This window comes from Hyperolius riggenbachi, chromosome 7 (genome assembly GCF_040937935.1).
Source record: "Hyperolius riggenbachi isolate aHypRig1 chromosome 7, aHypRig1.pri, whole genome shotgun sequence".
NCBI lineage: Eukaryota > Metazoa > Chordata > Amphibia > Anura > Hyperoliidae > Hyperolius > Hyperolius riggenbachi.
The window spans coordinates 80,622,562-80,637,138 of NC_090652.1; the positions used below are offsets into that span (position 1 = coordinate 80,622,562).

General features: G+C 44.1%; 1 protein-coding gene across 1 annotated transcript in view; it reads right to left on the reverse strand.

The window, feature by feature from the left end:
• Positions 1–14,577, reverse strand: part of CHTF18 (chromosome transmission fidelity factor 18) — a 144,264-nt gene that overhangs the window by 72,776 nt on the left and 56,911 nt on the right. Inside the window, exons 13-15 of the mRNA XM_068244163.1 lie at positions 11,647–11,745; positions 7,639–7,769; positions 2,530–2,698 (exon numbers count right to left, since the gene is read on the reverse strand). Of these exons, the coding sequence (XP_068100264.1) occupies positions 2,530–2,698; positions 7,639–7,769; positions 11,647–11,745 (399 nt within the window). The remainder of the gene's footprint in view (positions 1–2,529; positions 2,699–7,638; positions 7,770–11,646; positions 11,746–14,577) is intronic.

The window sequence follows — 14,577 nt, forward strand, 5'->3', positions numbered from 1 at the left end:
ATATTGTATATATCTCCTTCCACCAAGCCCAAAAGATATTGGTGTATGTACAAGAGTCTGGTGCCCTTATAGCCATGCCTGACTGTTGCCAAAACCACTTACAAACAAAAGTAAAGGCATTATGTGTAAGGACGAAACGCAGACAGAGTCCATGTGAACAATTTGTACTGTTTCATGTTAAACGCTTTTACCCTCTTGAAATCTAGTTTGTGGGGGACATGATTATACAAGTTCACGGATGACAATAAACAGTTATGTGTGATTCAAGTTATCCCCTCTATGCTTTGCAGCAGGTCTAAGCTATCTTCTAAGTAGGAAGGTATGCGTCTGGGGAGTGGTGTCAGGAGATGGTTCAGGTACTTCGATAAACACTCCATAAAAAAACAAATACCCAAAATTATCGGGTGGCCCAGAGGATCAGTCCGGGACTTGTGGATGTTCGGCAAGAAGTACCGAATGAGAAGACAGTACTGTACATACATTGCTAGTTTCTGACTGAGGAAACCTGTCTAACCCCACTCCTCAGGAGCATTTTCAATGCACTCTGGTCTCTCAATGTGGGGTCTCCTTTAAGTGGTTTATAGGGGAGGGGGTCTTCTAACTGGCTCATTGCTTCACACTGGTATTGTGCAGCTGTCATTAGGACCAGGGCTCCACCTTTATCTATTCTTTTCAGAATTAAGTCTGTTCTTTACTTGAACCAGTTCAATGCCTCTTTTTCCACGTTTGAAACATTGGGAAACGTTTTCTAATATTTCAAGGCTTTAATGTCTCTTGCTGTCACGGCACGAAATAGGTCCATGGCTGATTCTTGAACTGTGGGGAAAGACTTAATTGATCTGCAGGCTCTAAAGTGGGTTAGAGTAATTGTTGTAGTACATCAATCTACAATTTAATTTATGTTTTAGCACTTTAACCCAATAACAATTACAAGGTCTAAATGGCCTCCAGTTTTCCTGGACTCCAAATAACATCAGGTCTAAAGCCCAAGGGGCCTTTTTGAGATCCATCTGCATTCAGTCGTCTAATTTCACTTCTTACCCTGGACTTTGTGTCTGTCATCCAATAACCTTTTTAAAGATTTTTTACTTTTGCTGCTTTTTTTGGTTTTGGAGAGGATGCCCTGTTAAACAATTTAACCTGGGCATAATCATCTGATCTCATGTATTTTTGCAACTTTCTTTGTTTGACATCTTCTTGGGACCAGTTTGTTCTCTGCTTTTTCATTGTTTGAAGCGATCTGGTCCAGTCAAACCCTGGTAACTTCTATGAAAAATCATTAAAAAAAAAAAAAAAAAAAATCGATCGGAAATCTGGAAATCTGGAAATGCTGGAAATAATAAATTTGTCAGAAAAGTGCATTGTGTACACCAAGCATTAAGCTGTTCTTTGAGGTCTCGTGTTTCCTTGTTTTTGCATGTTCCTGATTGGTTCTATCTAGAACTAAATTTGTGCAGTACTTTTGAATGTTTGAAGTGAGCTCTTGTCCACAAATGTGGTATCATGCTGATACACTGCTGGTTCTTGATAAGGCCTTGCAACAATTTGCTTCTTTTTATATTGATTTAGGAAACCAAAAGTCCAAAACAATTTAATCCCTTTTTCACTGAGCCTCCCTAAGTTTTATCTCCAGTACTTTTGCACACACAGCCTTATTAGTGCTGGTTGAGGTTGCTAGGTTCTAAAATATGTTATTGAGATCAATCCTTTTAGCTGCTATTGCCACTTCAACAGTTTCTTAAGGAGAATCATGGCTTCCTCTAGTTTGACACGGTCATCCAGTCCCGAGTCGCTCTGCATATCCGTGTCCTGTTGTGTGTAGAGATATAGGTGAAAGAGGCAGGCACTATGGTTGCTATTGCTGTATACAGGAATGTCTGTGCTTCAGATTTAGACAGGTCAGTGTCTCTGGAGGAGTCTTACTGGAATAGGCAGTCGCCGTATATACTGCTGCAATGTGCTCTGGGATTTAAAACAGCATAAATGTCAATTAGGAAGAAAGACAGTTCCCGGCACTGCTGTCCATTTGTAGTCAAGATTTATTTTGTAATCCAGCATAGCAAATGTATAATAGGAGTGCAGAAAACATCCTCTGTTTCAGTGAAGCTGTGGGGCAGCGTCTGTATAGCTATAACTATGGCTGGCTGGGCCCCCTCCCCTGCTGAGATTTGTCAGTGGGCCCCCCCTACCAGGGGCTGTGGGAGAGGCCAGAAGCTAAAGGGCCCGGTCTTGTGCCCAATGTAATAATGCAGAAAGCGCATCGGAAGCCCTATACATTAAATGCTCCGGCGATCACATCCCCTCCACTTCCTGATTAGTTAGCAAGTGCATTGCAGCCAGCCAATCACCTTGCAGGCCCAGGAAGCACCAGTGAGTAAAGTAGTGCAGCATGGCATGCACCAATCTGCACCACGTTAAGTGTGGACAGCGCCCGACTGTAGGAACCTTAGCAAGTTGGCAACTATACCGAACTAGATGGACAGTCTTGCTTATTCCCGTTTAGAACCCACTGTGTGGCACTTCACTTACCATAGTCAGCTTCTCATATTCCCCAGTCGAGGTAGTCAGGTGAAGGATATGGTGGAACCTTTGTGCCAAGGCACTTAGTGGCGTTCTACCCAACAAGTTCAGCGGGTCATTGGCAGTTCCAAGGAGAAGATGCAGGTCAGGCGCAGTCATGTCTTGACCAATGCGTTTTCTAGAAGGGGTGAAAAATCAAACCGGTGAATTACAGAGAGAGCCACAATCCCCAAGATCACACACCAACGTCCAGCAAAGTTTTTTTTTTTGGGGGGGGGGGGGTACAGAAGATTTGGTGGTCTGTACAGAAGCGACTCAGGACCCTTTTAGCTTGCATATAGTGGGCTTTAAACAGCAGCGCAGTGTTGATTGGAATTTTTGGGTTTACCGTAATTGTACCATATACACACAATCGATCATAAATATATATGGTGATGGCCCAATAAAAAGTTCCTGTTAAAGTTGTGTGCGGACCTTCTTACAGAGACAGCCTACTGATACAAAATCTTGCCTCTGAGCCACACATCTAGGGGAGGAGATGTGTCCACATGATTCACACGCAAATCTGCCTCTGAAAAGACCACCAAAAGTTCTCATAGGCGTATATGCACAGGAGAATAAGGTGGCGTTGGTCCTTAATCACATTATAAATCGCAAGTGCTGAGCGATTTATACTGTGGCTTTTTTATGAGCTTTTTCCTGCGATTTGCGCTTAGAAAAGCGCTTTTCTAAGCGCTTTTGCTCAGTTTTCATTTTTTTTTTCACTTCCTGACGTCAGTGGCTATACAAAGGGTTTTTTCAAGTACTTTGTGATTTCCCTATACGTTCCACTGAGCCAAAGCGCTCAGAAAATGGTACATGTAGCGCACTTGCAATTTCAATAAAATCAAAATACTTAAATGTGAGCACTGTCATAGGAAATCATTACACAAGCTCTTTTAGGGCGATTTTCAAAATCGCCAGCGCTTAAAAAAATAAATCAACAAACACTGACAAGTGTGAACAAGCCCTTAAAGGGAACCAGAGACGCCAGCCATAGAAAAAGAAAAGATTTCATACATACCTGGGGCTTTTTCCAGCCCCATAAGCCTGGATCGCTCCTACGCCGCCATCCTCCGCTTCCTGGATCGGCCGGTACCGGGTCCCGTCACTTCTGGCGGATGCGGCCAATTGTCCGCATGATCAGGGGCTCCCTCCATATCCTTACGCGTGCGGCTGCGCAGTATGCAGCCGCACGCGTAAGGGTATGTCGGGAGCCTCTGTGATGCGGACAATTGGCCGCGTGCTGCCGCCGACTGGCCGAAACTACGGGACCCGGAACTGGTCGATACAGGAAGCGGAGGACGGCGGTGTGGGAGCGATCCGTGCGTATGGGGCTTGAGGAAGCTCCAGGTATGTATAACTTTTTGCTGGTATCTCTGGTTCCCTTTAAGAGACATGGTGGATGCTGTATTTATTTCCATTTAAAAATGCACATTGCTTGGCTGTCCCTCTACATCTAATACATTAAAGTGAACCCGAGGGGTGAGTGATATATGGAGGTTGTCATATGGTGGAAGGTTGTCATATTTATTTTCTTTTAAACAATACTAGTCATGGTCATCTATTTGGCTGCAGTAGTGTCTGAATAACACCAGAAACAAGCATGCAGCTAATCTTGTCAGATCTAATGTCAGAAACACCTGATCTGCTGCATGCTTGATCAGGGTCTATGGCTGCGTACACACGCACTACCAGCGGCAACGACGGGTCCGCCAGACCCTCCCGCTGGGCGGATCGTTCAGAAACAGCCTTATCAGTCCACCGACAGCGCGTACACACGCGCTACTGTCGGCTAAAAGTCCGCCCAGTGGGAGGGTCCGGCGGACCCGTCGTTGCTGCTGGTAGTACGTGTGTACGCACCTTTAATGGCAGACGATCAGCAGGACACCAAGGGAACTGGTATTGCTGAAAAGGAAATAAACATGGCAGCCTCCATATCGCTCTCTCACCTCGGGTTCACTTTAAAGGAAATACAAGGTGAGTGTGAGATGGTTATATATATATTTCCTTTTAAAGCATTACAAGTTGCTTGGCTGCCTGGCTGATCCTGTGTGTCTAATTTTTTTTTGTCATATACCCTGAACAAGCATGCCGCATAATGGATGAACAGGTTCTACCAGGCAGGGCACAACTATTCTATTAGCTTTGTAGCACATCTGATGTAAAAGGAATATGGAGGCCGACAGTTATTTCATTTTAAACAAGGCACATTGCCTGGCATCCTGCTGATCTACTGCCTATAATACATTTAGCCCAGCTTGGTGAAATTTGCCCCCTTAAAACCGAAGGTAACTTGCAATAATTCAGCTATAAGTGAACATTTGTGGTTACTCACAATGCACTGCTACTATATGCAAATTATCTCTTTTCGCCCCTGTAAGCCAGACAAGCATCCAGAACCGCTGGTGTATAGCAAGCCTATAGCTTTAAATATTACACACCCATATCAACTTCACATGTAGACAGCCTGTGTCAGGCTTTTGACCCTCATCAGTACATGGAGGGGATTGATATGGCTGTATGGGATAGGGCTTGGACCAGTACAACAGAGTAACCAAGCAGTTTGGGGTGGCCCAAACCACTAGGAATGTATAGGGGGATAAAAGAGACCGAAAAGCCCTCCTACTAATAAGCAATGCTCTGTGAAATTTGCCTTCTTAATGCAGAAGGAAATTTGCAATAATTCAGCTATAAGTGAACATTTGTGGTTACCCACAATGCTCCACTACTGATAGTGGTTTGGGTCACCCTGAGCTGCTTTGGTTGCTCTGCTCTACATTTAGCCAAAGAACCTGAACAAGCATGCAGATGCTCTGACTAAAGTCTGACTGCACTGACCACTGAGTGCAATTCAGATACTGCTGAATAAACAATCCTCGGGACAGTCAGGCATTGTTTAAAGCGAACCCTAGTTGAGAGTGATATGGAGGCTGCCATATTTATTTCTTTTGAAACAATACCAGTTGCCTAGCAACCCTGCTGATGTATTTGGCTGCAGCAGTGTCTGACTCACACCAGAAACAAGCATGCAGTTAATCTTGTCAGATCTGACAATGTCAGAAACACCCGATATGCTGCATGCTTGTTCAGGGTCTATGGCTAAAAGTATTAAAATCAGAGGATCCAGCAGGCTAGCCAAGTAACGTGCATTGTTTAAAAGTGAATAAATATGGCAGCCTCCATATCACTCACCTCGGGTTCCCTTTAAAAAGATGAAAATATAGCAGCCTCCATCGCTACAACACATGTACGGAAATAAGCATGGTAGAAATCCTGCACACTTCATGAGGAGGTGGTGGGGAACACTAGCAAAAAGGTTAATAATCGAGCTCTTAAAGGGAATCTGAAGTGAAAATAAATGTGTGAAAATTAATTGTATGTGTAGTATATCTAAGAAATAAAACATTAGTAGCACAGAAACCAGTCTCTTATTGTTTCCAGTACAGGAAGAGTTAAGAAACTTCACTTGTTATCTATGCAAAAGAGCTTCTCCGAGCTCTCCAACCAGTTTAGTCGGCTACAGTGCCGTTTTCTGAGGCACTTCAAATAAACAGTGGCAGGCAGCTTCAAATAAGATTTTGTGTAGGGAAGTCTAAAGGGTCATTAGCCCTGCTAAAATACAGTGTGGTTTGTAAATTGCAAATATGATAGAATGATGTAATGCTATGAAAAAAAGCTATATAACTGAAAATAAAAGCATGAGACTTATTTGCTACAAATGTTCCATTAATTATCTGTACTACAAATACAATTCATTATAACAAGCTTTTTATTTCGCTTCAGTGACACTTTAAAGGGACACCGAGCAGTGCAGAAACTTTGGAAAGATGACTATCATTTTAAAGCTCTCTTTCTCCTCTTTCCAATGATATATAAACCGCCGCCCTACGCCATTTAGTTTTCGCTATTTTCGTAATTGAAATTGCCGCGGCCGAAAATAGATATCGCGAAAATAGAGAAAACTAAAAGGCGTAGGGCTGCAATTTAGGTGTCGCCAGAAAGAGGAGAAAGAGAGCTTTAAAATGATATCCATCTTTCCATAGTTACATTGTATTACACAGGGAGACTTTTTCTGCTGAATGGAGCTGCTGACTTTAAGAAAAACTCGCCCTGTGTAATACAATGGAACGCAGTGTGACCAAGTGTCTCCGTGACACGAAACGGCCGCCGCTCTCTACCGCTCCTATCCGCCACCCACCTCCTTCACCACCATCGCCTCACATGTCGGTATGTTATTGATCTAACCGTTATGGAAAAAAGGATCCCATGTGAAATGTTATTGTCACTGCTGAAATAAACACGGATGTTTATGGACGGAAGGTGCACGCATTTTCTTCTTCTCCTTGTTATAAAGCATGTATAAGTTGACCCCTATACTTTTATGAAGTGAATCAGACCTACATTTCTAGACTTATACTCGAGTATATACAGTAATACAGCTCTGCAGAAATCTGCTGCCATTTAGTGGTTGAAGCCTTGAGCCTTGCCATTTTTAAAATGTTCATCTGCCATCTATGGGCTAAAACAATATTATGCAACTACTCTATTATGCAAGTATCTGCTGCATGTAATAAAACTTTAATGTTTGGGAACAAAAAAACCTGCAAAAAAAGAGTTTGTGGAAGGTTTATCTGTGAAGGCTGGGAGAATCTGATTTAAAGGGCAACTGACCAGAGAGGGATATTGAGGCTGCTATATGCAGTGTTCTCCCCAGGCTCTTTTAGACGGGTGCTCCACCTCAGCTAATTTTGGCGAGTACCCGGCTGTCATTGGCTCGCCGCCTCATCTTCCTCCTGTACCATAAGCACAGTTGTGCCAGCACTGTAGTTCCCCATTGTGCCCCACCTGGCTACTTTTTCATGCCACTTTTTCATGCCATACCCTCTCAGGTATGCTATAAATAGTAGCTATAGCATGTCAGAACCATGTTTGCACTCATACATTACATGTGCTTGTGTGTGGTATGCCATCAGGTTTTACAATAGAATTAGATTACTAAATGATTTGCGCACCACTGATCTATGTATTATGAGGTTTTAAATCCAAGCAGTTACCCACTGAAAAGGACCCGTTTACCTCTGGGCCTTGGGAAGCTGGAAGATCTCCTGCCACACAGAGAAAAGCCCTTTATTTTGATCTTTCAGACCAATCTTCATAGTCTGGACTGTACGCAAGTTTAGCTCCTTCCTCCCTCTCCCGTGCAGGAACTGAAAGAACATTACATTGAAACAGCATAATCAGTTTTATATTCATTTTTTTCACAGGATGTTAGGATGTGTAAAAAATTGTCCCATTTGTTAAGGAAAAACAAAACAAAAAAAGCAAACACTTCAAACAAATACGTGAAGAAAATAATAATGTGCCACCCATCCATGTAATTCCCCTTTTGAGCTTTTACTGCTGCTTGTGTGCTAAACATAGAGGAAGGCAATCGCTCATTTTTGTATCCAGACTGTGATGGATTTAAAGTGCACCTGCAGTGAAAAAAAGTGGCCCAAATGGGTACATGGATTATCCAGAGGGCTCCTCCATCCCCCTCCGCATTCCAGTGCTGGGAACCCCCTGAAGCCTATTGACAAGGGTTTGTGAAAGGAGCTTGGCTGCACTGCGCAGGTTGCTAGCGCCTGGTCAGTAGAACGGAGCTGAATGTGCTCAGCTTTTTTCCGTTAAAGGAAATCAAAAGTAAAAAAAAAAAAAATTAGCTTACCTGGGGCTTCTTACAGCCCCCTGCAATCATCCTGTGCAAGGCCCAGCATGAAAGCTGGCCAGCCACATACCTCCTCATCACGTCCCAGTGCATGGCAGCGGTCTGCACATGCGCAGAACGCTCTCGGCAATGGGAGCACAATCGGTGCGCGTGACTTGGGGGCCGCACATGTGCAATAGCCTCTCACTGCCCACAATTAGTCAGCTTTCAGGGGGTCACCACTGCTTGCTGGAGGGTCCTGGAAGGACCCTCCAGGTACCTGATGATTGCAGGGGGCTGCAAGAAGCCCCAGGTAAGGTAAACGGTTTTTTACCTTAGGCCCCGTTCACATTACAAACGCGGATGGCCACGCATGCGGAACGCAACACATGCGAACGCACGCCATGCGCGTTTGTGTGCGTTGCGTGGCTGATCCCATCAATGAAAAGTGAATGGGACAGCCACGCGTTTTTACAAAAAATGCGTGCAGCATGCGTTCCCGGACCGCACAGGTCCGGAACGCATGCAGTGTGAACATCAGACATTGCACTCTATGCAATGTCTGCTGTCGTGCGTGTCGGCCACCTGCATGCGTTTCCAAAACGCAGCTGGAAACGCATGCAGTGTGAACGGGGCCTTAGGCTTAAAGCGGTTTAAAACCCTGACATAATATTCACTAAAAACATGTTTTCCTACTTTTTATATGCCATACAGTTATCATATTTGCATTTGTGCATAAGTATTATTCATTTAGAAGTTATAGGTTCCCAAAAGTATAGTTTTTTGCTTTGTGAGCTGACTTTGCATTTTATTAATAACTGGTTTTATTCATTATGTATTGAAGGCAGACATGATTTGACTGTCTGTGTGGAGCTGCTTCTCGACAGTCAGAGAATGTGTGACATTCCTCACTTGATACGCAAGATAATCTACAACTTTGGATGAGTCCACATTTCACTGCACTGAACTTTCAAGCTCTGTGTGTAACCCTTCGAATGCTGGTCTAGTAAAAAAAAAAATGCTGGTTGCATATAATATGCTGTAAATAATGTTTTAGAGCAAAGATGAAAGGCTGGGTTATATTCCGCTTTAAGTAACCCTTTAAGCCTGAGTGACGACTCCTTGTACTGCGAGCCAGCCTACGCAGTACGGCAACAATCCTTAGCGAACAGGAGCACAACAGGAAATCTCTGAAAGTGTTACAGCCCTGGATTGGTGATTGGCAGCAGGAAGTAGGAAAGTCTCTGGAGGATCCCGAGACTTCACTCTACCAAAGGGAAGTATAGACCTTTTAAAGGAAGGTAGAGAAGGGAGTCTGGGCACCAGATGAGTTGCAAAGGCTTCCACAGATTTATTTCATCCCCATAACATGCAGATACAAACAGAAAAACAAAGGCCTGACAGCCGTTTCGCAAGCAACCACTTGCTTCCTCAGAGACCTAAAGAGGAACTGTCGTGAAAATCTTAAAATGTAAAACACATACAAACGAAGTACGTTTCTTCCTGAGTAAAATGTGCCATAAATTACTTCTCTCCTATGTTGCTGACATTTAAAGTAGGTAGTAGAAATCTGACATTACCAACAGAATTTGGGTTAGTTCATCTCTTCATGGGTGATTCTCAGCATGGCCTTTATTCTTTATAAAGACACTTCCTGAAAAAGATTTATACAATGATGCTGGCCAGCTTCCCTGCTCACCGTACACTTTTTTAGCAGTTGGACAGAGCAACTGCCATTCACTAACTGTATTTTGAAAATAAAAAAAGCACTGTGAACCCCCCATCAGGAGATGGGCTAGTCCAAAAGGAGTTCTGTGAGATTTCTACTATCTACTGTAAGTGACAGCAACTTAGGAGAAAAGTAATTTATGGCTCATTTTACCCTGGAAGAAACATACTTCTTAATTGTATATGTTTACATATATTTTAAATGTTAAGATTTTCGCGACAGAGGTCCTTTAAAGAGACACTGTAAGAATAAAAACGTCCCCTGGGGGTACTCACCTCAGGAGTGGGAAGCCTTCGGATCCTAATGAGGCTCCCCCCGTCCTCCTCTGTCCCACGGGGGTCTCGCTGCAGCCCTCCAAACAGCGGTCCGAAAGCCTGTTCAATATTTACCTTTCCAGGCTCCAGCGGGGGCGCTGTTGCGGCTCTCCTGACGGAGATAGGCGGTAGCCAATATCAGTCGGGTCCGCTCTACTGCGCAGGCGACTTGCGCCTGCGCAGTAGAGCGGCCCGACAGAGATCGTCTATTTCCGCCTATCTCCGTGGGAAGGAGTGGATACTGCGCCTGCGCTGGAGCCAAAAGGTTAATATTTACGTCGCCGCTGCTCCGGGAGGATTTTCGCCGCCACCGTGGGACCGAGGAGGACAGCAGAAGCCTCAATAGGATCCGGAGACTTCCCCCCCCACCCGAGGTGAGTACCCCCTAGAGGAGTTTATTTTGTTATAGATTTTCTTAAATTTTTTGGTCTCTGAGGAAGCAAGCAGTTGCTTGCGAAAAGGCCGTCATGCCCTTGTTTTTTTTGTTTGCATCTGCATGTTATGGGGATGAAATATATTGGGGGAAGCCTTTGCAACTCACGTGGTGCCCATATTCACTTTTCTACCTTCCTTTACGATTGCCTGTTTATCTGGAGGCACAGTGAGCAGCCCACCTACCCCCTAGAGCAGGCATGGGCAAACTTGGCCTTATAGCTGTTGAGGAACTACAAGTCCCACAATGCATTGCAGGAGTCTGCCAGCCACAGTCATGACTCATAAAGGCAAATGCATTGTTGGATTTGTAGTTCCTTAACAGCTGGAGGGCCAAGTTTGCCCATGCCTGCCCCAGAGATTGCTGGTAGCATCTAGTGCTGATCACCTACTCCTTCACTTTGCAAGTATATAAAACTTTTGGACCTGTGGATCTCACAGGTTTGCTTTAGTATAAACCTTGGTGAGCCCAGGGTTATAAGGTTTAGTAAAAACATTTGCAATAATTCAGCTGTAAGTGAACATTGGTGGCTACCCACAATGCTCCACTACTGAATATGCAAATAATCCCTTTTCGCCCTGGTAAGAAGGCAAGCATCCAGAACCGCTGGTGTATAGCAAGCCTATAGCTTTAAATATTACACAGCCACATCAACCCCACATGTAGACAGCCTGTTTCGGGCTTTTGGCCCCCATCAGTACCTAGCATTGCTTATTAGTAGGAGGGCTTTTTGGTCTTTTATCCCCCTATACATTCCTAGTGAGCTGCTTGGTTACTCTTAGGTTTAGTAAGAAAGCCTTAATTGGGTGACGACAGCAATCAAAGTCCAAAAAGCCACGTCGTCCCCATTCCGCTAACAAAATAAGACCTTCACCTGGTGTGCAGCTAGAAGGCAATTATGGACACATGGAGCTGAACATACCTGTAAAGTGTTAATACAAGACCGGATGTCATTCTCAGTTTTCTCACATAAAGCCATCAATGCTCCAGAGTCCGATTTCATCCCCTGATTAAGTGTGATCTGTAAAATAAATCAGGACAGTAGTCAATACCCATCTACTGAAGGGACTCAGCTCAGACAGAGGTAGGAAGGACCTGCCAAGCTCTCCCTACTGGATAGAAGTTTTTATTATTTCTACTCACTGTTACCATTTCACCTTCCCTTTTCACAAGCAGGTTTCATACACCTTTATGAAGGATAAAAATAGCCAACCCCAGTCGTGTCCGCTCTACTGCGCAGGCGCAAGTCTCCTGTGCCTGCGCAGTGGAGTGGACACGACTGGGATCAGCTATTTCCGAGTGAAGAGCCGCAACAGCTCCCCTGCTGGATCCAGGGAAGGTATGGTCAGCCGTGCCTTCCGAGGGGCAGACAGAGACCACCGTGAGTCGGTGGAGGAGGCCTCGATAAGATCCAGAGGATTTCCCCCCTCCCCCCCCCCCCCCCGGGCACTTTTTTTTTTTTAATACAGAGTCTAAGTTTCTTCTTCAGTCATGTTTTAGAACAGGTTGGAGTCATTTGTTTGTACCCACTCCATAGCCTTGCAAGGGTTGTGGAGCAATATTGGGTACCCAGAGTCAGAGTCCGTGGTTTCATAAACTGAGGAATCGGAGTTGGTTGATTTTTGTACCGACTCCACAGCCCTGGTGGGAACATATTCCCCCGTGCTCCAGCCAGACCACAGCGGCCCATCTGAGCAGACACTACACTATCCCGCTGGCCGCATGTGATCGGGCTGCAGAAGATGGGAAACATGCCTAATAAATTATAGATCAGTTTTACACTGAAAATAAATAGTGTTTCTAGCCTTGATTCTCAAACCCTTTGTGAACTTATGCAGAGAACGAGCTGCTATGCATTCTGGGGCGGCAGTTTGTATCCCTGCGGCTGGAGTGATGCCTAAAGGGGCACATACACTGGTCGATTTTTGAATCGGATGATCGACCGATTTGCGGCCGATTTCGATGGATTCCATCTATTTGACAGGATTAAAAATCGAGGTCAATCTGCTTCTGGCAGCAGATTGATGGCCCATAGAATTGCATTGGATCTGATGGTGCAGTAATGCATTTAGATCAACTTTCAATAGATTTCCAATAGATTTCATGCTGAAATCTATTGTACATCTGTTCCTAGTGTGTGGCACACATCAGATAGATTCCTGTCAGATTTGACCTGACAGGCATCTGACAGAAATATATCTGATGGTCGAATCTGCTGCAAATCCATCAGTGTATGGCCACCTATAGACTCCAGAGACTTCCTCCACGAGTTTTAATTTATAATCTGCAGTGGTCTCAGTCTCTGCTACCGGTAGCACTCGAACAGCTTGACCGATGCCAGAGACCGACAGAGCTGCAGAACAAATAAAAAACTCACAGAGGAAGTATTCAGCATCTCTCGGGCTGCAGATAGATAGATAGAAAAACTGCCCCAGAATGCACAGCGGCTTATCCTCTCCATAGGGTTTAAAAAGGAGTCTGAGAATCAAAAAGTTAGAAGTAAGGCTGGAATCATGATTTAAAGTGTAAAATGGATTATAGGTAGTCCCCGACTTACGAACGCCCGACTTACGAATGACCCATCAATACAAAAGACATGGATTTTTTTTTTCAAACTGGACTTGTAGTTTTTGAGAAAAACGATTTTTTAAAAATTCAAAGAAAAAATGGCTTTTAAACTTGTTTACGCAGACACAGAGGGCAGAGGTGACACAGAGGGGGACACTGGAGGCACAGAGGACAGAGATAGCACATTGTTCTGACTTAAGAACAGATTCAGGTTAAGAACGAACCTACAGTCCCCTATATAGTTACACACACACATATAGATACATGCATTCATTCATACATACATACATACATACATACATACATATCTTTAAGGGCACTTTTTCATAGGATTTTTAATTTGCGTTTAATCCCGCTTTAATTTCGTATACAGTAAATGAACGTGCGGTCCACTGGGTTCTACCCTTACAGGTACTACACATATCACACATGGTAATTTCTCTCCTGGGAATGCCTCCCGTTTATGCAAATGACTGCTGCTTCTTGGCAGGAGGTACAGATAATTTACCGCACATAGGATCAACAGACAGCCTAGTAGTTCATTAGCAAGAGGCTCCCCTGACTCAGTGTGGCCTAGATACACTAGCATCTCATCTGGTTAGGACTGTGTCTATACACGCCACTTAGGCACACAAATCCCAGCTGCTTCCTGCCTGAGCCGTGTACATTGACTGCTGCCAAAACTCATCCAGACACCAGCCAAGCTTTTATGCATAACTAAGCTGGGATCGAGGACAGGCTTGTTTGGCTGAATAAAAACCTCAGAACCATTAAAAGGGTAACTGGCACATGCATGCCTACGACAACTGACAGGTGCACGTGAAAGCCTCTTTTCACAAGCAACAATACTCTCCTGTTAGTCGTGATACAAGTGAAATCATCAGCTTTGTACAATAGTTATTATAACCTACTATACTCTGTATTGGGAGAAAGTTAGAAACCAGTGTGGCATCATTTATTGGCTAACTTTGAAAGAGTCAGAGAAAGCTTTCAGTCAGTAGTAAAATCTTCTTTTAGGCCTGGAACACACCAGAGGAGTTTTTCTGAGCGTTTTGAGTTTTTAAATCTGCTGCTAATGTTATCCTATGTGTCTGTGCACACTGGAGCAGTGAGGTTTTGTAAAAAACCCCATAGCATTACATTGGGAAGAGCTTTTGAAACCTCTAAAAGCTCTTCCCAATGTAATGCTATGGGGTTTTTTACAAAACCTCACTGCTCCAGTGTGCACAGACACATAGGATAACATTTGCAGCAGATTTAAAAACTCAAAACGCTCAGAAAAACT